Source organism: Stenella coeruleoalba (genome assembly GCF_951394435.1).
Source record: "Stenella coeruleoalba genome assembly, chromosome: 15".
NCBI lineage: Eukaryota > Metazoa > Chordata > Mammalia > Artiodactyla > Delphinidae > Stenella > Stenella coeruleoalba.
Window position 1 is genome coordinate 85,136,195 of NC_137161.1, and position 24,219 is coordinate 85,160,413.

Sequence of the window (24,219 nt, forward strand, 5' to 3'; positions counted from 1 at the left end):
GGAATTGCAGACTTGCTGAGAAGTGTTAAAATTTAAAGAGCGAGTCTGCTCCTGACAGTCAACAGGCAAAATCCCTTTAAGAGATTCTTCTTCCAGCCCTCACAAAAGAGTATTACAAGATGCTTGTCTCAGGGCTGGAATGCAGAAGAATCTTTTGATAAAGGAACCCATCCCATAAAAGTTTCAATAGCTTTTCTGCACCCCTTCGGGGATGCCCCTTGCTCCTCTAATCTAGAAGACTAAGGGATTTCAGTCTTCCCCGGCCAGGCTATTAAACAAACCTCTGCTCCACAGACAGGCATAACTAATCTTTCTCTTGGCTTCAGGCACCCAGAAACCACGAGGCGTTAATCACTCCTCCACTCTGTCTGTTGGTTAAAAAGCTGGTGGCTTTCCATCTTCCCAAATGTACTGGAAGTTTTATTGATTTAAAAAAAAAAAAAAGAGCATCACCATTTTCTCAATTAAAGGTACTTGAGGAAGGAAAATACTTTTTTTTTTTTTTTGCGGTACGCGGACCTCTCACTGTTGTGGCCTCTCCCGTTGCGGAGCACAGGCTCCGGACGCGCAGGCCCAGCAGCCATGGCTCACGGGCCCAGCCGCTCCGCGGCATGTGGGATCCTCCCGGACCAGGGCATGAACCCATGTCCCCTGCATCAGCAGGCGGACTCTCAACCACTGCGCCACCCGGGAAGCCCAAGAATACTTTTCAAAGAAAATTTTCTTAATTGCCAAAAGAACCACTATTATTATTAATACCTAACATTTGTGCAGCTGTTTGAAGTCTGGAAGTACTTTCACATCTGTAACCACAGGAGTCCTCTTGGGAAGGAGGTATTATCTCTCCTCTTAACAGATGGAGAAATCAAGACTCAGGAGGTTTAAATAACTCCTCCCAAGCCTTACGGGCTGTCACCGCCTAGGCTCCTGGATGGTCCAACATCACTGAGAACAGAGCAGCCGGGCCTCCAGCGTTGCCCTGCGAGACGAGGTACGGGGTACCCAGAAGCACCTGGGCAGTGCTGACACTCACACACACCCCAAGAAAGCACAGAAAACCAAAAGCTGAATGTGTCTGGGCAATGAAGAAGATGCAGGAACCAGTTAAGTGACACCAGGAGGAAGCGGAGAGCCAAATCCCGGACTTGGGACATTCAGCAGGCAAGCGCCCTGGGCTGTACCCCAGGCGAGAGCGGGTAGGAAGGCAGGCGGGGCTCAAAGCAGGGCGAGTCGGTTAGGAGACGGAAGAGACAAAACCACCAACACAACAGATGGACCTTGTCTGGATCCTGATTCAAGCAAATCAACTGTGAAAAGACGTTTTTAGAAAAACGATGAGGGACGCCTAAATGTGGACTGAGTATAAGATGATATTAAAGATTCCATTAATTCTGTCATAGGTATACAATGTCCTCTTTCGAGCTATTTACTGAATCACTTAAGGATGAAATGACAAAATCTCTGGGATTTCTTTTAAAATACTTTAGCAAAAAAGGTGGGGAACTGATGAAACAACTGTGGCAAAATATTAATGGTTTTGGAAACCAAATACAAGAAAACTCTGCACCTTTGTGCGTATTTAGTACTTTTCCTAACAAAAAGTTTTTAGAAAGTGACTCTTGTCACTACATTGCCAGCAGTGAGCATTGTAACTGCTTAAATTGTACATTTGATAGCTGAAAATATATGATTTCACTGACGCTGTACCTTGTATTGTTTTACGTGGATGAGAATGAACATTCTTTCATTAAAATAACTTCCCCCAGGTTACAGCGTGAGTTAAGTGGAAAATTAAGATGCAAATTTATTTTTTTAATTGTAATTCCACTGCTGATTTGGCTACAACTGTCTACATACTGTGTCTCCTGAAATATAAATATCGTAAGTATTATAATAGTAATGGCTACCCATGAGATAAACTCCATTCGAATGCATTTAATTCGCTGTTGGATCCTCAGTACCTAGAAGAGTGCGTGACCCACTGTAGGAACTGGATTCCTCCCTGTTCTGGGGAAGCACCTGCTGTGCCCCAGGCACTGGCGATGCCTTCATCGGGGCGCATCCAACCTCCACAGTTACCTGCGGCAGGTACGAGCTTCCCCATTCACACCCGAGAAACGGAGGCATGGACTATGGCCTGATCTTTCCACCTCGTGGAGACTCCCGGATAAGCCCGATGTTGTTCTTTTGACTTCTTGTAGCTGCTTAGCATTAAAGCAAGGAAGCCGAGGGCTCGGTCACAGAGATGATTCAGAAGAGGAGCTATTCTCTTGGACCGTCGCCTTCGAGGGTCCAGCACGGTCACGCTGATCAGACACTCTCCTTTCCCGCCCCGGGCTGGCTGTGTAGACGCTGAATGCAAGTGCTCTGGGCTTCTGAGGCCGACAGTGCCCACTCAGGACAGGGGCCACAGAGAAGGCGACCGTAGCACAAACTCCGTCACAGCCCCCGACGTTTCCAAAGCCTGACCCACATGAACAGCAGTCAGCTGAGAACAGGCGCCTGGGGGGGGGGGGGCGTGAGGAGAGGGCGCTTTGCCTCCGTGGGCTCCTCCCCCAGAGCCCCAACTCCAGTCCAACCACGAGGTGGGGGGGGGCGTGAGGAGAGGCGCTTTGCCTCCGTGGGCTCCTCCCCCAGAGCCCCAACTCCAGTCCAACCACGAGGTGGGGGCGGAGCGTGAGGAGAGGCGCTTTGCCTCCGTGGGCTCCTCCCCCAGAGCCCCAACTCCAGTCCAACCACGAGGTGGGGGGGGGGGGCGTGAGGAGAGGGCGCTTTGCCTCCGTGGGCTCCTCCCCCAGAGCCCCAACTCCAGTCCAACCACGAGGTGGGGGCGGGGCGTGAGGAGAGGCGCTTTGCCTCCGTGGGCTCCTCCCCCAGAGCCCCAACTCCAGTCCAACCACGAGAGGACACTCTGACAAACCCCAGTGGAGTGGCATCCTGCAAGACGCCTGACCTGCCTTCTCGAGCTGCCACCATCATCAAAACCCGGGTAAGTCTGAGAAACTGCCCGGCCAAGAGCAGCCCAAGGAGACGCGGGCCCTCAGTGTGACGTGGTGCTGGATGGGATCCTGGGACAGAAAAAGGCATCTGCAAAATGCTGAGGAAACCCGAGTAAAGCACGGCCTTCAGGTAATAACCATATGCCAATATTAGTTCACTGATTGTGACAAATGTCCCCCACAAAGGCAAGATGTTAATAAGGGGGGCAACTGAGCATGGGGTCCAGGGAGCCCTCTATCTCCACAATCATCCCGTAAACCAAAACGTGTTCTAAATAAAACGTTTACCGAGGGGGGACAAGGCCAGTCAGTTAATGGGTCGACAGGGCCAGGAGGAGAGGGGCAGGTGCGGGGCCTGCACTGGAGACCCGGGTGTCCTGCGCGAGGAGAGGTCGGGGCTGGTGTATGAGGACACCAGCAGGCACGGGGCTCACCGCTGCGTGCGGAAAGCCCGGATTTAAGCCACTGGGATTCTTCTGGGGTCAGAGCTCTGGAGGGCGGGCTGTCCCAGACGTGGCTCACGGGAACCTCTCGTGTTTGAGGACCTGCTGCCTTTGGGTGGAGTGAAAACAAGGGGCCGGGCCCTCCACGCGCTGCAAATAGCGGTCACCCAGTGCCCTCACGGTGGACCCTGTGCCCCCTCCAGTGAGACTTGAGTTTGGCCCCCATCTGTGCTGGCCCTGCCCAAGGTCCCAGCAGGGGTACTTGCAGCTTTGAATGGTTTTTCTTAACCAAAGCTCCAAAATTACATAAGCTATAAACCCTGGGTCTATCCTGTAGAACTGCACATCCTAAGCCATTCTCATGATTTTTCAAGTGCTTTGTGTAATTCTTTTCAAGTTTCTCAGAGACTCTGACCTATACATCAGTGTTCGGCTGAATGAGTTACTGACGTGAGTTTGGCAGGATGACTCACATTCGCTTGTCTATATTACAGCACCCTCAGATCATGGTCACCGTGTCGACAGAGGCACAGTGTCAAAGCCCAGACACACAAATAATCTCACCCTCCACAGAGTGAGGCCTCTCGGGGGTGGGGGTGCTGTGGAATGGATCCCCACTCCAAGCTGCTCATCTGCTCCGGGCGGACGGGAAAACTCAGGGGCAAGCACCCCAGGGCTACGGAGCAACCTCTCTTGTTTATTCACAGCCCAGATAATAGCAAGCTCTGCGAGGTTAAGTGAGATCCTTCTGCAGGATTCTGGACAAAAAATTATTAAAAGAATGAAAGGCATATAATTTGTAGTGACACTTTAGAATTTCAAGCCTGAGCTGGCAGAAATAACATTTTTAGAACAGACCGTAATCTTGAGAGAAGGCCACGAGGTCTTCCACGATTCTGTCGAGGCATTAAACATACCTAAAACGAGCGAATCGAAGCACAATTTTGAAAGGATGTTGTGACCCAGAGCTACTCATGGAACCATGGGGGATAAGTCTGAGGTCACAGGAGGGCCGGGCCACTCCCCTAAGGATGGATGGGGTGAGAGACTCAGACTAGTCAGACATCGTCACTGGACCAGGAGAAAGAGCAGAGGTGGACGGGTACTTTCTGCCTAAGACAAAAGCCCAAAGAGCACAGGCTAAAAGAGTTGCACATCTTTCACTTGGGGAAGGCTGTCTCTGCCGTATCTGTCTTTAGAGGAGCAATAAAAGTCTGGGGGGTTAGACTTACAATGTACCAAGTTTTGCCTTAAGAGTTAAGAACAAAAGAGTTGAGCATTTAAGGAACTAAACGAACTTCTCTGCTAAGGACTACAGCCAGAGCGATGCCAAGAACAGGCTTTGAGACCTTCGGCTGTTCACATCTAAGGGACTGGGCCTCCTGAGCTGTTGGTAAGACACCAAATGTGCCCCAGGCGTGGGTTCATGGGGCGACACAGTCCTGGGAAGAGTGTGGTCCCTGAACTGGAGAAGCCGTTTGCATCAGAGGAGACACTGGCCAGAGAGGTTGGACATGGGCACTGGACAAATGCAGAAGCGGAGGGCAACTCAGCCTGGGGCAGGAGACAAGTCTTGGTCGCAGGGAGCCCCACACGGTGGGCTGGGGACAGGTCCGACCTCGGCTGGCCGGCGACCCGGTGGAAGCAGCTGAGCCGGCCTCGGGGAAGACACGCGGCAGGGGCCACTCTGCTCTGCACCGGGTGTCCCTGCACGGGAAGCCGCGTCCGTCTGGGGGCCGGGCTTGGGAAGGCAAGGACCCGCAGGGGCTGTGCGGCCCCTCGGCTGCCCTGCCCACCTCCTCATCTTGCCCAAGGGCAGGGAGCCAAGGGGACAGGACCCCAACCCCCCCCTCCTCAGCCCCTCTCTGGGCCTACGACACAGCAACGCGACAGGGAACGACTGTGACGCGTGCTGTCCTCCTGGATGGATTTTAAAATGGGAGCAAGTGCTTTTAATGTGAGGTTCAACGTGAAAAAACCCACAGAAAAGTGAGCGAAGGCCGAAACCACTTCCTCACACTCCGAGGCTTTTAGCAAGTACCCGTGTGAGACGTGTGTCACAGACGGATGAAAACGATTTGAAGGGTAAAGAACAGTCTCTTTGCCACTCCGGCAAGCAGAGCCGCGCAAAGCCCAGCGTCAGCTCTGGAGCAGCTAACAGCGAGGCAGGAGAGGGTGTCCCATGCTCGCGGGGAGGGGCTGGCGGGCAGGCGGCAGGAGAGCCAGCAGAGCCGCACGGGGTCTCCTCACCTCCCCGAGGACGCCCGGGGGCGCAGGCGTCGGGGCCTCCCAGAACCTTCTCCAAAAGCCAGTCTTGGGCCAGCAGGTGACACAAGAAGCCCTGCTCGAGAAAGGTATCGGCGCCAGAACGTTCCACGCTCCAGGAAAGACAAACTGCCCTGGGCCGTCGCTACCTGAACCCCCAAACACCATCTCAGACTCAGCAAGCGCCCGGACCACGACCTCACGGGGTGCTTCCCGTTCCCGCGCCCGGCTTCCTGGCCATCCTCGGCCCCCTCTTCCCGGAAATTCACTCACCAGTTCAGAATAAGGGCCCTTCCTGCGCCGGGCCCTGGGCCCCTGCCCTCTGCCGCCGGGACGAGAGCTGCCCGCACAGCACCGCCGGCCCAGCTCCGCGGGGCAAGCTGCCAGGCTCTGCGTCCACGCCGTGCCGCTCAGCGGCGCTGCACGGCCCTCTGCGGCTCGCCCCTCAGTCTGGCATCATTCTATCCTGCGTGAGTGTGTATGTGTGTGTGTGGAGAGACAGAAAGAGCGATCTCCTGCTGTTAAAGACCTGCTAAAGTGAAATATGCATGAAACTGGATGATGAAATGAAAATTAAAGATAAACAAATCCAAAATCACTAAGCAGAAGAAGCCAGAGAGATGTTCTAACACCCGGGGGACTTAGGGAGCTCAGCGAAGCACTCGGTCTAGCTTTGGGTTCCCTGTTGACTAAGGGAACAAAGCAACACTCTGGATGTGGGGTTTCAGAAGGAAGCCGCTAAGCCGCCCGGGAGAACCAGCAGCCTCCTGACAGCAGCTGCCTGCTGTGTGGACTTCTCCACGCGTCAGAGGCGGCGAAGGTGCATGGGACGTAGAAACGTCCTTCCAACCTGACAGTTCTCGCACACCTTTGGAAAAGACGAAGAAAGGTATTAACTTACGGAAGACAGTGTTTCTTTCCAAGTTAAGGAAAAATACACTGATTTCAAGTCTGAGGCTCAGGAACCTCATAATGATGACCAAGCCCTCAGAGTCAGCCCGGAAACCTGTCCAGAGGCAGGACCTTGGGAGTTCACGGCAGAGCTGCGAGCCTACAGGGTATTCATATAGTGAATTCTCCTGCATAAATTGTAGGGTATTGCTAAATGGAATTAAAAAAACAAAACAAAACAAACTTGCTTAGAAAGAAGAAACATATATTTTTAAAACCCTAAGAACCAGGAATGGGTGGAACGTATTACAGGATGAGAAACGGCTGTTTCAAATCAGTGTCGTGTTCATTTATATGAGTTTCAGATGGAAGTCGGAAGAGTGCTTGCCTTTGAAGGAGGAAGACTGGAAAGGGACACAGGGAACTTTCTGAAATGTTGAAAGTGTGTTGTATCTTGTTTAAGGTATGAGCTACGTGCTGTAGATATATCTGTCAAAACTCAATAAACAACAAGAATATCAACATTATACACAACAGTAAAATCCTCGTAGACGTCCCACTGAGATCAGATAAACAACGACTATGCCAATCACCTTTACTTTTTAAAATTATTTTGACCGACCCAGTAAGATATAAAAGCAAAAGGAGGGCTTCCCTGGTGGGGCAGTGGTTAAGAATCTGCCTGCCAATGTAGGGGACACGGGTTCGAGCCCTGGTCTGGGAAGATCCCACATGCCGTGAGGCAACAAAGCCTGTGTGCCACAACTACTGAGCCTGTGCTCTAGAGCCCGTGAGCCACAACTACTGAGCCCACGTGCCACAGGTACTAAAGCCCGCGCGGCTAGAGCCCGTGCTCCGCAACAAGAGAAGCCACCGCAATGAGACGCCCTCAGATTGCAACGAAAAGTAGCCCCCGCTTGCTGCAACTAGAGAAAGCCCACGCACAGCAACGAAGACCCAACGCAGCCAAAAAAAGTACATAAATAAGAGGATTAACATAAATTATTAAAAAAAAGCAAACAAAACAGTTTTACTATTTGGAGAAGATATGATTGTCTACCTTGAAAACTAAAAGGATCAACTGAAAAATATTTATAATAATAATAAACAAATACCTAAACATCAATAGCTTTCCTTTGTTTCAACAATGAATAACTCCTTAGAAGATGAAATGGAAAGAAAATTCTATTTACAGTAGCAATAAGACAAAATCTTAGGGCAACTGTAACAAAGTATAGAACCTATGGGTATAAACCTGCAAACTTCACTAAGCAATATAAGAAAATAGCTGAAGAAACGGAGAAGCATATTATTTTTCTGGATGGGAAGACAGAATCACCAAGAAGTCAGTTCTCATAAAACTGACCATAGGTTTAACATGATTAAAAAGTCAATGTGATGATTTTCAAAATTTGACAAAATAATTCCAATTTTTTTCTGGAAGACGAAACAGGTGACCAGAACTGACAAAAATTCTGAAAAGATGAGGGGAATGCCTTATCAGTTATTAAAATGTATTTGGGGACTAAAGCCATCAAAATATTATAGAACTGGCAGATAATCAGGTGATGAATCAATGGGTCCAAACAAACGTCACAGACTTTGACATAAACAGGTCCCCTTAATATAGGAGAAAGGCACTTCATAAATAAATGGATTATTTGATAAGTCATGCTGAAAACAGTGGGGTCATTTGGAAGAAATAAAAGGTCACATGTCAGATTACTTACATCTAAATTCCAGATGAATTAAAGAGTTAAACGTATTAAACCTGAAAGCTTTACAAACAACATGAAAACTTATAAAAATATATGTTATGGGGCTTCCCTGGTGGCGCAGTGGTTAAGAGTCCGCCTGCCGATGCAGGGGACACGGGTTCGTGCCCCGGTCCGGGAAGATCCCACGTGCCGCGGAGCGGCTGGGCCTGTGAGCCATGGCCGCTGAGCCTGCGCGTCCGGAGCCTGTGCTCCGCAACGGGAGAGGCCACGGCAGTGAGAGGCCCGTGTACCAAAAAAAAAAAAAATATATATATATATATATATATATATATATATATATGTTATGCTTGATAGTGTTGAAATATCCAAACATAAAAGTGATGAAAGAAGTCATAAAGGAAAACATCAATAGATTTACTACATAATATGTCAAAAAGTAAGACACAAAAATTAAGGGTAAAAAAACAAATTGAAAACATTCTTGTCACAAATGACAGGAAAAACCCTAAGGCCTTGATAGAAAAATAGGGGAAAGGAAACTGACAGATCGTAGCAGGGGAAGCACGAAAAGCAGCCGACTTGGAAAAATGTGTTCAGCACGACCAGAAATCAAAGAATGAGAGTAAAGTAACTACAAGCCCTGAGCTCAAGGCTCAGAGCCATAGATCTTCTCAGCGAAAACACGGGGAAATATCTTCGCAAACTCCGAGTAGGAAAAATTATGAAAGAGTTTCCTTCCAGACATTTTGCTTAGTTTTGGTATCCTGCCTGTGCTGATGCTCTAAGGGCCTACTTTGCCTGCCCTGCATGTGGGGGCAGGAGTCTGGGGACAGCACTTCCCAGAGAGGACAGTTCCCAGAGGAGGTGCTACGAGGGAGCCGGCGGAAGACGGAAGGGCAGGACTGGGGAGCTGAGCAAAGGCGCCGCTGGGGGCGCTCAGGGAGCTTCGAGCAGAGCCCTGACGCTGCAGCTGAAAAGCACAGCAACGAGTGGCTGGAGATAAACCTGGAGAGGCAGGCGGGGGTCAGGTGATCAACGGCGCTATTAATGTGCTAATAAGCCTGGAATCTGCTCTCTAAGCAATAAGGGTTTCTACACAAGGAGGAATTAGGGCTGGCGATCTGGTTAGAAGGTGGCCTGGGACTAAGGCTCCGGGCTGCTAGAAGCACAAGCACACTCGGGGGAACCCGAGGCTCCCTGCCCAGCCCGGATGCGACGCCTGCTCTGGGGGCCTCTGCAGCGCTCCAAGCGGGGTGTGCGCTCTGCAGACACGCAGAGAACGTGGGGACTCCTGGGCGGAGAGGGGAGGCCAGATGGGTGGGGTTGTACGGCGGGCCAGAGCCAGTCAGGGACAGGGCTGCTGAAATGCGGAGGGGCAGTGGATGAGACAAGACGCTTACGAGGTAAAACCAACCCAAAGGGACGTACTGACGCCTTTGAGGGGGGCGGGGAGTGGTGAGGGGACAGGAATGACGTCTCTGTTTCTAACCTGGAGGGTGATGAGGTCTCCTTTGACAGTTTGCGTTTGGTGAACCTGGGGACGTCTAGGTGGGGACGTCTGCATGAATCTGAGGTCTGGGCTGGAAGCACATGACGGGGAGCTGCAGCCCGTGGTGGGAGGTGACCCTCGGGGAAGGGATCACTGGGGGAAACGTGGGGAGAGAAGACCAGCGTCCTGAGCAAGGAAAACCAAGGGACACCAACACTGTAAGGGCAGGACTGGAAATGAAGTCAGGTGAGTCAGAGAAAATGGTCCAAGAGACAAAAGACTGAGACGTGAGAATGAGGAGGGAGATGGAAGTCAAGCCCAGGGAGCAGAGTTGTAAGTGGAGGGGTGAAGAGAGCATGGGATGCAGAGACGTCGGGGAGGAGGGGACCGAAAAGTGCTCGCTGGGTCTGTGCTGTGGAAATGATGCCACGGCTTGGGCAGAGGGGAGCAGATGGCATGAGGGGGTGGAGATGATTCACCTCTGAGGCAGAAGGAGCCAGGAGACAGGGGGAGCTTGAAGACGGAGGGCCGAGGGATTCAGTGATGGAGCCGAGTCCTGGAGGACGCGGCCGCAGAGGGACCGAGCACACGGCGGGCGGGTTGCTCTCCACACATGTGGGATCATAGGGATTATTTGTATTCTTTGTGCTGTAAGTAATTTCTAAATTTTTTATTAATGAGCATATGTAACTTTAATAACAAATTACAAAGGTATTTTTAATATTTTAATCAAATTTAAATATTATAATGTATAAAGCTATGAACACTCTTATATCTGTTAAAAACTAACAGGAGAACTAAACAAGATGGAATATTCTGAAATTTTCATGTAAGTATGCTTGTTGCCTGCAATGACTTAACAGGAGTCACGTGCTAAGATTTAAATAAATTAATGCGGAAAAGACTTGCTTTTTCTAAGTGGTCAAAGACCAAGCTTATTCTATTTTAGCAGCAAAATGCCGTAGTTAAACTCATGAAAACAGGGAAGGGCTCCGTTTGGGAATTAGTCTGAGATACAGCGATGGCCTTCCCCGAACGTCAGGTATCACGGAAGCGTGTGGCACGTGCTGCCTTAGATGAGTCTGTGCGTTCCTAACGCTGTAGGATGCCAATGCACTCGTGTTAAAGGATACATTTTTAAAAAGGGAAAATCACGGTTCTCATCCAAATATAAAATGAGCATGTGTCAAAGACTTTAATTGTCATTAATTAATGAGGGAACCAGTAAGATGTTACCATGTATCAAAAGAGAATGTGAACCACACACACACACATACCGACAGTGAGGAATGCTAAAATGAATTTACAAATAGATGCAAAACTGACCAATAGCTACAGAGCAGTAACTAAGTACTGCAGTAACCGCTTATAACCAGGACACGATTCATTTGCATTTCTATGGACAAGAATGATTTGCAGCACTACAAGTTTTCTATCATCTAGAGTTGTAAAAACAGCTCAAAACCAGTGAAAAGTGCAGCCCCCAAAGCATCAGGGAACCCTGAAGGCTGCTCGACGAGACACCCAGTGACCTGCTTTTGGGTCCACTTCAGAGTCCATCACAAGTTTTTTCTGGCAATCTCCCCCTTGTGATCATAGTAATCTTAAAGAAAGATTATTCTTAATTAAACTCAACAAATATTTTAGAGAATGGGCCAAATCCTTTTGCTATGCAACAGAGTTTTCAGCCTGTTTACAGGGTCCCTGCTATGGAGACATCAAGAATCCCTGCTCTCTCTTAACACAGGGATGCCCCGAGGCAGTCCCTTGGGGCACTGACCCCTGCTCTCAGCCCAGCAGGCTTGGACCTCGGGCCAGGCCTTGGGACAATGCTGCGCTCTCCAGCCCCTGGCCTCCCACAGAGACGCCTGGGCCCAGAGAACTACCGGCTCCACAGACAGGAACTGCAGGATGCCTGCAGGGGCCCGTACTGTCCATAAAGGGCTTCAGCTCCAGTCCAGTGCAGACACTCGGCACAGCTCCGGAGTTCTGCTCCATAAAAGCTCTAAAGAAGCCCTTTCTTAACGGCTGGCGTGTTGTGGGGCAGGTGTTACAAAGCGCCAGCATCCGCCACTAAAGCCCTCCAGTTTGGTCCCTGCAGGATCCAGGGTCTCCGGGAGAACGGCGTCCTACTCAGCCTGCCAGGAGGCGCTGGTGGCAGCGAGTACCCTGAGCCGCCGGACGAGTGGGCTGTTGGGCGGAGCTATTTAGGACTGTCCACTTGCACACCGCTGAGTGTAGGCCAAAACCATCTCCATTTCAGTGTCCTTGCAGCGAAGCTGTTTTTTCTGACCATAACCAGCCAGCATGTTCAGCTGCTTCATCAGTGCGGCTCATCCACTGAGAGCAGCGCAAAGTGATTCAGGCAAGGCCGCAGACGTGTTTTATACAATTGAAATCAGTATCGGCCCGGAGACACCCATGCTACCCACTTTAGATTCTCTGTGTAATAATCATACTGGGTGCGATCATAACAATAGTGGAGAGTACTCCGGATTCTTCTACACTACTCTTCCTCTGAAGCAAAAGCATCTGGGTATCAGCCAGCTCCAGGGGGGTCCAGTGGGACAGCCAGAGGCTGAGGAGGGACTAACGACGCCCTCGGTCACCTTCTCAGCATCCTGGCCTGGTTCCCCACACTGGCGTCCCCTTGAAAGCCGGCTGGTTCTAAACGCCTCGAGACTTATGCTCTGGGACCTTTGCTGACGCTGCCCCCTGTCATCTGCTGGCCCCGGTCTCCTGGCATGCCTGCCCCTCTGAGGGCACTGTCCACCTCCCAGCTGGGGCCTCCACACGCCGTCCCCCTACTGAACTCGGGACGTACCTCAGCGGGAGTGCCGTACGTGGCAGGATGTGTTGACGTGTCTGACCAGGTCTCTGCTGTCGGTGGGTTGAGACTGACCATTTCAGCTCTGCGGCCCAGCACCCAGCAGAGTGCCTGGTGCAGAGCAGATGCCCAATCAGGACTTGGTGCTGAATGGACGGACGGATGGATGGATGGATGGAATAAATGATTGCACGTAAGACCTGCTTCTTATTTAGGCAGGATGTCTGACAGAGAACCAGCCGATCATGCAAGTTGTTAAGAAAACAGTTGGTGTGGCGTTTTGAAACAATGCCTTATTTTACGTAACCGGGCTGCCATAGAGCACTTCCCTTTTGGCAGACGGTCTGCGACTATAACTTGAGTCCACCACTGGGGACTCTGCCAGGGACGGACCCAGTTCATCTGGTGAGCACCTCTGAAGGGCACAAAGACAGACGAGCAAAACACAGTCCTGATCTCAACCAGCGGGGGTCGCCTCTGCCAGGGCCCTGATGGGGAGCCTGCTTCTGACACTTCTCTCCGTGCAGATCCCTGTCGGGTCCCGTTTTGCTTACAGGCCATGCGGCCCTGACATCCTCGGGAAAACCTTAACCGCCCAGAAAAGTTACGTCAATAAATACTGCCAATCCCTCCCCTCTTTGATCAGAGCTGTTGAACTAAAACTAAGATGGGTGTTGGCTGATTTCCATTCACACCCTACCCTCTCCTTGAGGAAAGAGACCAGATCAGGCAACGCAGAGGACCGCGGAGAGGGAGCGAGGGCCTGGGCCCCGGGCACCTCAGTCTAGGATGTGCTTGGAACTGGAGCCATTGTAGTCAAGGGTGAACCTTTAGAAAGGCAGGACATGGAAGTAGCATACTGAAGGGGTTGGGGGAGCCCAATTCAAATAAAGGCAGGTCCACAGAGCGGCTTCCCTTAATCCCCGCAGAGACCGACACCCAAGTGCTATCCTGGGTCCACTTTCACCACAGTCGCCGCTAAAGCACGAGAGGGAGGGGTCTGCCCCCTAAGGCTTCTCTGCAGTGGCCTGGCCACCAGGAAGAGCACAGGCTCCAGAGGCCGACGGCTGGGCGGAGTCCCCTCCTCGCCTATTACCACCTGCGACCCTGGGCCAGGGCTTTGCACTCGCACGTCACTGACTGACAGGGCCTGCTGCGGTCTGAGCATGCAATGATCAGAAGGGGATCCATCGCGTGAGAGGAGGTGGAAGAACCAAAGGTAATTAGGGGAAACCCGTGAGTTCAGTCAACAGCCAGTGGGAGAGTGTACAGGGCGAGCGAGCTTGGGAAGACCTGTGGCAGAAACGTAGGCTGTCCTGCCTGAGGGAGTGGGCGGTGCCCAGTGCCTGTGGGGTCTCAGCAGGACAGCCCGCTTTGGCTGGGGGGACACCACCACTCCCAGCTGTCCTGAAACAGAGACCCACTTATAATAACGTCACGATGAGACCGGCTGCCAGCCCAGGGAAGCTGACCATCACAAGAGCCCAGTGACCTATGGACCTGGGGGAGGCCCCAGGAAGGAGCCTGGAGTAACAGTGGGATGACAAAGGCAGGAAGCCAGCTTCGGCAGGAAGCGGTTCAACGGAGCTCGTGTGTGGAGCCTCCAGGCAAGGGGCCGGGACAGGGGGAGCCTGGCCCTTAGGGAGACCTCGTGAAACACGGTGGGTGGCACAGAGCAAAAAGCAGTGGCCTGGGAGGCTGCCCGGGGGCCGAGGCAGGGTGGGTTCTGCTCCAGGCCCTGCTGAATTCGTACGGGGGAGGGAGGATATAGTCCAGTTATATTTTAGGAAGGTTGATGTTTCGGCCTGTGTGAGAACGGTTTGGAAGACGCTGTGGCACTTGTCCTGGTGAGAGGGAACTGTGCCCTGGAGAGACAGAGAGAGGAGCGCAGGTTCCTGCTACGTCCTAGAACACAGACGGGCAGGGCTGCTGATGCATTGGGGTGGGAGTGGGGTCGGGAGAGGGAAAAAGAAACCCAGGACTATTCCTGGGCTTCTGGCTTGAGTGACACAGGAGTCACCAAGGGGGCACACACTGAGATTAGCATGGCTGCAGTGATGAGGCGGGAACAGCTAGGGTTAAAATGTCCAAAGACAGAGTTTGAAGAACCTAAGTTGAAGGCATCTGTGAGACAACCAGGTCAGAGATGCCAACTGCTTATGTGGGTTCCCTCTGTGGTCCTGGAGGCCAAAGATGAGGAAAAGACGCCACTGGAAATCACAGGGATGCACGGGATGTCCTAGGAAGAGGTTCTGGGAGAGCGGAGAGGAGAGGCCAGCAGTAGAGAGGAGGGGAGGTGGCCAGTGGGGCTGGAGGGGAGTCCAATGAAGGAGGAGACTGTCTGGTGAAGGATGGTGGTGACCGCTGCTGAGAGGCCGAGGAAGGTGAGGAAGGAGACGGCCCACTGAGCCCTTAGCATGACGTCCGCGCCCAAACCACCAACACAGGTTAACTCTCATTGTTGCTGACCCTCAGACCAGCCCCAGGTGGAGGCACTGTTCATGCGTTTCCAAGTTCGTCCCATGCTGAACTGGGTAGCCTTGCTCAGGGCGGCCCCACGGGCACAGCCATCTGGGGCCTCGGCCCAAACCCAGGCTCCCACTGGAGGCCCTCCAGCCACTCCGCCCGCTGCCCGCCTAGGCTCCCACGCCGCCCTTTAATTTTCCCGAAGCCCGAGCTGTGGTTTTCATTGGAAACTCCGTAAAGCATCGTAACGTTTCACTAGCTGTTCTGGGACTGGGCCAGAAGTAAAGGTTAAGGACGTTAAGAGCACAGGGAGAAATCCGATTATTGTCCATGGCGACAGTGTTGCTTCATTACTTACTGTTTTCAGACAGCTCCACAACGTAGTAGAGAACAGGGCTGTTTCCATCAAAGGGTCGGACCCAGGAGAGCATCACGGTATGGCTGTGGGAAGAATTCAGGCTGGCCAGGAGGTTCTGGGGTGAATGAGGCAGTTCACTTGGATACAAAAGAACAAAAAAAAGAAAAGAAAAGAAAACGCAAGTCAGAATTGCAGGTCAGCCTCCTCGTTCTTATGTTGCCTGGTCCTTGTGTGCAATGTTTTGAAAATGGAGAACATTGAACACGCCCCGAACACAAATACTAACGACTCCCTGCCCCCGGAAAACCCTTCAGCATTCACAATGTGCTTTATTTTCCAAACGTAATTTGATTTAATCCCTCTGGTAGGGATTAAACAACTAATGACTCACACTTAAATCGAGTGGGGAGCGCCGATTTTATACAGTAGACTATTTACTCGAGAAAACTTGGTCAACAGTTTGTTTTTACAGCTAGAGGCTGTTAGTGGGAAGGCAGCAAGCCATAGACTAGGAAAAGGCCTGGGAAATATAATTTACTGTGGAAGCTTCCGACACCAGCCATCTGGAGTTACCAGCCAGAATGCCCATATGCATTCTTGGACAACGGAGCAGCCTCATTGCTGAGCTTGCGAGGTTATATTGTTGTTCTGTCTTCTGTTGGATAATGGAGATTTGGGGAAAGCACTGGAAGGGAAATGTGGTAAAAACACTAACTGGAACCCCATGGAAATAGAAAACAATGCATCAGCAAGGCTATAAAATGGAAACACAAAGCAAATAAATTCTGGAGAGAAGTTACTAACACAAAGGGTCTTCACTGGGATTTACTGGTGACGAAGCGTCAAAATCCAGCTGCGTGGTTTCTACCACCGACGGGTCAGCAACCTTGCAGTCGTGAGCTGCCCAGCCCATATTTAACCTTTACATCTCACGCTCCGGGAGCAGGACCCTGTTCTGTGGCCATTGAGAATGGCTTCTTCTCCTACAAGGAGTGCTGGGAAAGGGGAGGCCGGGTATCACCCGCTTCACCCACTAACAGCTTCTGGTCTCCCTTAGACATCAATTATTGCTAACCCACATAGGTCAGCACAAAAAGCCATAATTATCCTTGATATTTTTAATTTAAAAAATGTACTCATTTCACTTTGAAATTTATTAAGCTGTTATGTGCTTGCAGCTACCTAAGAAACACAGCTCTCTCTAACCCACCACACCATTTATAAACAAACCAATATTTCTAACATAGACTGTGACTTTATTTATTTACCATCTTTATTGGAGTATAATTGGTTCGCAGTGTTGTGTTAGTTGCTGCTGTATAACAGTGAATCAGCTATGTGTATACATGTATCCCCATATCTCCTCCCTCTTGCGTCTCCCTCCCACCCTCCCTATCCCACCCCTCTAGGTGGTCACAAAGCACCGAGCTGATCTCCCTGTGCTATGCGGCTGCTTCCCGCTAGCTATCTACCTTACGTTTGGTAGTGTGTATATGTCCATGCCACTCTCTGGCTTCGTCCCAGCTTACCCTTCCCCCTCCCCGTGTCCTCAAGTCCATTCTCTACGTCTGCATCTTTATTCCTGTCCTGCCCCTAGGTTCTTCAGAACCATTTTTCTTTTTTTAGATTCCATATATATGTGTTAGCATACGGTATTTGTTTCTCTCTTTCTGACTTACTTCACCCTGTATGACAGACTCTAGGTCCATCCACCTCACTACAAACAACTAAATTTCGTTTCTTTTTATGGCTGAGTAATATTCCATTGTATATATGTGCCACATCTTCTTTATCCATTCATCTGTCGATGGACACTTAGGTTGCTTCCATGTCCTGGCTACTGTAAATAATGTTGCAATGAACACTGTGGTACATGACTCTTTTTGAATTATGGTTTTCTCACGGTATATGCCCAGTAGTGGGATTCCTGGGTCATATGGTAGTTCTATTTTTAGTGTTTTAAGGAACCTCCATACTGTCCTCCATAGTGGCTGTATCAATTTACATTCCCACCAACAGGGCAAGAGGGTTCCCTTTTCTCCACACTCTCTCCAGCATTTATCGTCTGTAGATTTTTTGATGATGGCCATTCTGACTGGTGTGTGGTGATACCTTGCTGTAGGTTTGATTTGCATTTCTCTAATGATTAGTGATGTTGAGCATCCTTTCATGTGTTTGTTGACAATCTGTATATCTTCTTTGGAGAAAGGTCAATTTAGGGCTTCTGCCCATTTTTGGATTGGGTTGTTTGTTTTTTCGATATTGAGCTGCATGAGCTGCTTGTATATTTTGGAGATTAATCCTTTGTCAGTTGCTTCATTTGCAAATATTTTCTCCCATTTTGAGGGTTGTCTTTTGGTCTTGTTTATGGTTTCCTTTGCTGTGCGAAAGATTTTAACTTTCATTAGGTCCCATTTGTTTATTTTTGTTTTTATTTCCATTTCTCTAGGAGGTGGGTCAAAAAGGATCTTGCTGTGATTTATGTCACAGAGTCTTCTGCCTATGTTTTCCTCTAAGAGTTTTATAGTGTCTGGCCTCACATTTAGGTCTTTAATCCATTTTGAGATTTATTTTTGAGTATCATGTTAGGGAGTGTTCTAATTTCATTCTTTTACATGTAGCTGTCCAGTTTTCCCAGCACCACTTATTGAAGAGGGTGTCTTTTCCCAATTGTATATTCCTGCCTCCTTTATCAAAGATAAGGTGACCATATGTGCGTGGGTTTATCTCTGGGCTTTCTATCCTGTTCCATTGATCTATCTTTCTGTTTTTGTGCCAGTACCCTACTGTCTTGATTACTGTAGCTTTGTAGTATAGTGTGAAGTCAGGGAGCTTGATTCCTGCAGCTCTGTTCTTCTTTCTCAAGATTGCTTTGGCTATTCGGGGTCTTTTGTGTTTCCACACAAATTGTGAAATTGTTTGTTCTAGTTCTGTGTAAAATGCCATTGGTAGTTTGATAGGGATTGCATTGAATCTGTAGATTGCTTTGGGTAGTATAGTTATTTTCACAGTGTTGATTCTTTCAATCCAAGACACTGATATATCTCTCCACCTGTTTGTATCATCTTTAATTTCTTTCATCAGTGTCATAAAGTTTTCTGCATACAGGTCTTTTGTCTCCTTAGGTAGGTTTATTGCTAGGTATTTTATTCTTTTAGTTGCAATGGTAAATGGGAGTGTTTCCTTAATTCCTCTTTCAGATTTTTCATCATTAGTGCGTAGGAATGCAAGAGATTTCTGTGCATTAATTTTGTATCCTGCTACTTTACCAAATTCATTGATCAGCTCTAGTAGTTTTCTGGTGGCGTCTTTAGGATTCTCTATGTATAGTATCGTGTCAACTGCAGACAGTGACAGCTTTACCTCTTCTTTTCCGATTTGGATTCCTTTTATTTGTTTTTCTTCTCTGATTGCTGTGGCTAAAACTTTCAAAACTATGTTGAATGATAGTGGTGAGAGTGGGCAACCTTGTCTTGTTCCTGATCTTAGTGGAAATGGTTTCAGTTTTTCACAATTGAGAACGATGTTGGCTGTGGGTTTGTCATATATGGCCTTTATTATGTTGAAGTAAGTTCCCTCTATGCCTACTTTCCGCAGGGTTTTTATCGTAAAAGGGTGTTGAATTTTGTCGAAAGCTTTTTCTGCATCTATTGAGATGATCACATGGTTTTTATCCTTCAGTTTGTTGATATGGTTTATCACATTGATTGATTTGCATATATTGAAGAATCCTTGCATTCCTGGGATAAACCCCACTTGATCGTGGTGTATGATCCTTTTAATGTGCTGTTGGATTGTTTGCTAGTATTTTGTTGAGGATTTTTGCATCTATGTTCAGCAGTGATATTGGCCTGTAGTTTTCTTTCTTTGTGACTCTTTGTCTGGTTTTGGTATCAGGGTGATGGTGGCCTCGTAGAAGAGTTTGGGAGGGTTCCTCCCTCTGCTATATTTTGGAAGAGTTTGAGAAGGATAGGTGTTAGCTCTCCTCTAAATGTTTGATAGAATTCGCCTGTGAATCCATCTGGTCCTGGGCTTTTGTTTGTTGGAAGATTTTTAATCACAGTTTCAATTTCAGCACTTGTGATTGGTCTGTTTATATTTTCTATTTCTTCCTGGTTCAGTCTCGGAAGGTTGTGCTTTTCTAAGAATTTGTCCATTTTTTTCAGGTTGTCCATTTTATTGGGATATAGTTGCTTGTAGTAATCTCTCCTTTGTATTTCTTCAGTGTCAGTTGTTACTTCTCCTTTTTCATTTCTAATTCTGTTGATTTGAGTCTTCTCCCTGTTTTTCTTGATGAACTGGCTAAAGGTTTATCAATTTTGTTTACCTTCTCAAAGAACCAGCTTTTAGTTTTATTGATCTTTGCTATCGTTTCCTTCATTTCTTTTTCATTTATTTCTGATCTGATCTTTATGATTTCTTTCCTTCTGCTAACTTTGGGTTTTGTTTTTTCTTTGGTTGTTCTTTCTCTAATGGCTTTAGGTGTAAGGTTAGGTTGTTTGAGATTTTTCTTGTTTCTTGAGGTAGGATTGTATTGCTATAAACTTCCCTCTTAGAACTGCTTTTGCTTTTGCATCCCACAGGTTTTGGGTCGTCATGTCTCCATTGTCATTTGTTTCTAGGTATTTTTTGATTTACTCTTTGATTTCTTCAGTGATCTCTTGGTTATTTAGTAGCATACTGTTTAGCCTCCATGTGTTTGTATTTTTTACAGTTTTTTTCCTGTAATTGATATCTAGTCTCATAGCGTTGTGGTTGGAAAAGATACTTGATACAATTTCAATTTTCTTAAATTTACCAAGGCTTGATTTGTGACCCAAGATACGAAGTATCCTGGAGAATGTTCCATGAGCTCTTGAGAAGAAAGTGTATTCTGTTGTTTTTGGATGGAATGTCCTATAAATATCAATTAAGTCCATCTTGTTTAATGTATCATTTAAAGCTTGTGTTTCCTTATTTATTTTCATTTTGGTTGATCTGCCCATTGGTGAAAGTAGGGTGTTAAAGTCCCCTACTATGATTGTGTTACTGTCGATTTCCCCTTTTATGGCTGTTAGCATTTGCCTTATATATTGAGGTGGTCCTATGTTGGTACATAAATTTTTTTTTTATTTTTTATTTTTTCGGGGTACGCGGGCCTCTCACTGCTGTGGCCTCTCCCATTGTGGAGCACAGGCTCCAGACGCGCAGGCTCAGCGGCCATGGCTCACGGGCCCAGCCGCTCCGCGGCATGTGGGATCTTCCCGGACTGGGGCATGAACCCATGTCCCCTGCATCGGCAGGTGGACTCTCCACCTCTGTGCCAGCAGGAAGCCCGGTACATAAATATTTACAATTGTTATATCTTCTTCTTGATCGCTTGATTATTATGCAGTGTCCTTCTTTGTCTCTTGTAATAGTCTTTATTTTAAAGTCTATTTTGCACTGATATGAGAATTGCTACTCCAGCTTTCTTTTGATTTCCATTTGCATGGAATATCTTTTTCCATCCCCTCACTTTCAGTCTGTATGTGTCCCTACGTCTGAAGTGGGTCTCTTGTACACAGCATATATGTGGGTCTTGTGTTTGTATCCATTCAGCCAGACTGCAACTTTAAATCATAAATCAGTACAATGAAGATTAAACTTGAGCTTGAAATGTTGTCTTGTTTTCTCTTTGTGAATTAAGCTTTAAATCAGAAAAGGAACTTTTCTTTCTTTCTTTTTTTTTAGTGGCTTTTAAAAAAATCAGTTTACTGTATGTATTTTTTTAAATATTTATTTATTTATTATTTATTTATTTATTGGCTGTGTTGGGTCTTCGTTGCTGTGTGCAGGCTTCCTCTAGTTGCGGCGAGCGGGGGCTACTCTTCGTTGTGTGTGCCAGCTTCTCATTGCGGTGGCTTCTCTTGTTGCGGAGCATGGGCTTCTAGGCACAGGCTTCAGTAGCTGTAGCATGCAGGCTCAGTAGTTGTGGCACATGGGCTTAGCTGCTCTGTAGCATGTGGGATCATCCCGGACCAGGGCTCGAACCCGTGACCCTTGCATTGGCAGGTGGATTCTTAACCACTGCGCCACCAGGGAAGTCCTGAGCTGTTATTTCTATCTGACTTCTCCAATAATGGAACCTCCCTTGGATTTCCAACGAAGGCCAAGATGAAGAAAATGCCAGGATGAAAACATCTTTTCTGCTTCTCCCCATTTCCTGCTGGAATTGGTTTGTTCTGAAACCAAACCAAACCGAAGTAGTTGAAACAGTCCCACCTGAAGACAAACTAAGAATAAACGTGGATAAATTTTCCAAATAAGACAAGTTTCTTCTTTGTCCCGGGATGGAAGTAAACCCTTGGAATTTCCTGAGTGACAGGGGTGTCTTTGCTATTCATGGTGGGCCCCTCAGGCCACACCTGAGTTTGTGCTAAAGGTCGCTTGTTGGGGGGCCCCTGCATAGTTCCAGGAGGGGGGTATACACGCTGGAGAGACCAACCATGTATCAGAGGGCTGGGGCTCTGAGACAGTGACATCAGCCTGACCTTCTGATCCCCCGGGAAGTGGAGGGGTGGGTGCTGGAGACGGAGTTCAATCACGTGGCCAAGGATTCAGTCATGACCACGTAATAAAACCCCATAAGAACTGGACACCAAGCTCAGATGAGTGTCCTGGTCGGTGATCAGACATGTATGTGCCGGGAGGGTGGCGTGTCCTGAGGATACGAGTTTTGTGCTTGGGACCCTCCCATTCCATGCCCTGTGCATCTCCTCATTTGTCTGGTCCTGACTTTTACTTTTTATGATAAAACTGAGATAGTAAATAAGCATTTAGCTGAGCTCTGGGGGTCTCTCTAGGGAGCTACTGAGCTGACGGGGGAGTGAGTCTGTCAGGAGCACGGGGGCCTGTGAGCCCTGGAGCGAGCGGCTGGCGCTGGAGCGAGGACAGTCTTGTTGGGGACAGTGCCCTTCACCTGTGGGGTCTCTGCTAACTCCAGGCACTCAGTGTCAGAACTGCGCTGTAAGGACTCGCCCTGAAATGGAAGATTTTCTGACATGAGGAGGGTTAACTTAGCAGGCTGACTAGGGTGGTTGGGGTCCGGGCCGTTTTCTACATGCGGACACTGGCCGTGCTCAAAGAGGCCCCCTGATGGCCACCACGGTCTCACTTCTAAGTCAGGAGGAGAGACGTGCAGGCGGCCTGAGGCCTTGGAAGCAGATGCAGAACCCACGGGCCTGAAAAGACCTCCGTGGCGTGGACGGGGCGCTGCGGGTCCTGAGTGGCACCTTACAGCAGCCACAGGAAGAGGCTCCAGGAAAACATGCCAGGGGCTCCGCCTCCGGGTTGGCAGCGAGTCACGAGTCTTTCCTCCCGCCAGGACTAGCGATCTTCTCTGCCCGTCCCTCCTTCCCGTCCGTGGTGACGCTCCAGGATCTCCACTCCATCCACTGTCCACCCTGCACACGGGCATCTCGTGAGTCACCGAGTCCTACCTGCTGGACCTTAGAAAGGCCCACGTGCCGGACCCTCTGCTCCGCCCACCCACCAGCCCTCCTAGAGCCGTCGCACTCAGGCCGCATGGAACCTTCTGCACTGTCGGGGTCACGCCACACCCCTGCACCCTCTGCAGCTCCCCCTCCATGCTCATGAGCTCCATCCCCACACTGGGTGCGTGGAACCGCCCGGCCGTGACCAAGGCCATCACCAGTGACTCGCAGCTCCCTGAGCCAGGCCGTTCCCACCTGTGCCGGAGAATCCAGCTCAGCCTCCAAAGCTCCGGAGCTCAGTCTCTCCTCAGTGAAGACTTCCTGGGCCTCCCTCTTGCCCTCGACGCACTCTGGAGCAGAACTGATCACGTCTGCCCCTCGACGCCCTCTGCAGTCCGTAGCTCTTTCAGCTGAGGAAGCCCTTGGAGCAGCTCAGGCAAGTCCCTCTGTCCAGCCTCAGAGCTGGATGCTCACCCAGGTGGGAGTCTGGGAAGAGTGGCTTCCGATGCCCCCCCTCCCAGCGCTGAAAAGCCTCCCAGGAGAATACCACAGGGCGCGCCAGAAGTAGGCACCCGAACAGCAACAACGGCAGCCCTGAGCTTGGTGTGGAGGCGTGAGAAAAGACTTAAAAAGAGTGACGAGACTTCGGAACTTAAAAGGCAAAGTGGCCTTGAGGCATTTAGAACAGGAACCGAGATCTAAAGCCCAGTGGTGCCCAAGGACATCACTGTCCGTGATGCAGCTAGAAATAACGAGCCCTCGTCCACTGCTGCCCCAAAACAGGGCGGCCCACGCAAAGTGTCTTCTTTACAGACATCACAGGACTCAGAGTTGGAAGGAAATTTAGATTTTTTCCCCCCTAGTTCCAGCCTCTCCCCTCCATGGAAATTCCCTCTAGCGTACCTCGTGTCCAATATTACCTGTTTCCTAATGCAAAGAACTTTTTAATACGCATTGGAAACGTACACTATTTCTTTAAATGATGTTTCGGTTATCTGGAAAATCAAGCTTTGCGAGATACTTGACTAACCCATCAATAGCCGATAAATGAGGCTTTAATATATTCTGAATCCATCTCAGAGAAGCTCATCTAATAGCGGGAGACTGTGTCCTGGCACCTTCTCCGCCAAGTCTGAAAGGAGATAAATGGTCAGCCAGTGACTCACAGACAGTGATTTGCAGACAGGGCGGCAGCTAAAAGGCTCTGAGAACAACAGGGACGACGGGGACGAAGCCAGTGCTGTCACTTCAGTGAGTTAAGGAGAAATCATCATCAGGAAGATGACGCCTCCACAACGTCAGAAATTAA

The 24,219-nt window shown here is 49.2% G+C and overlaps 1 protein-coding gene across 1 annotated transcript in view; it reads right to left on the reverse strand.

Moving 5' to 3' along the window:
- SDK1 (sidekick cell adhesion molecule 1) overlaps window positions 1-24,219 on the reverse strand; it is an 816,979-nt gene that overhangs the window by 179,880 nt on the left and 612,880 nt on the right. Inside the window, exon 14 of the mRNA XM_079943718.1 lies at window positions 15,457-15,593. Within this exon, the coding sequence (XP_079799844.1) occupies window positions 15,457-15,593 (137 nt within the window). The remainder of the gene's footprint in view (window positions 1-15,456; window positions 15,594-24,219) is intronic.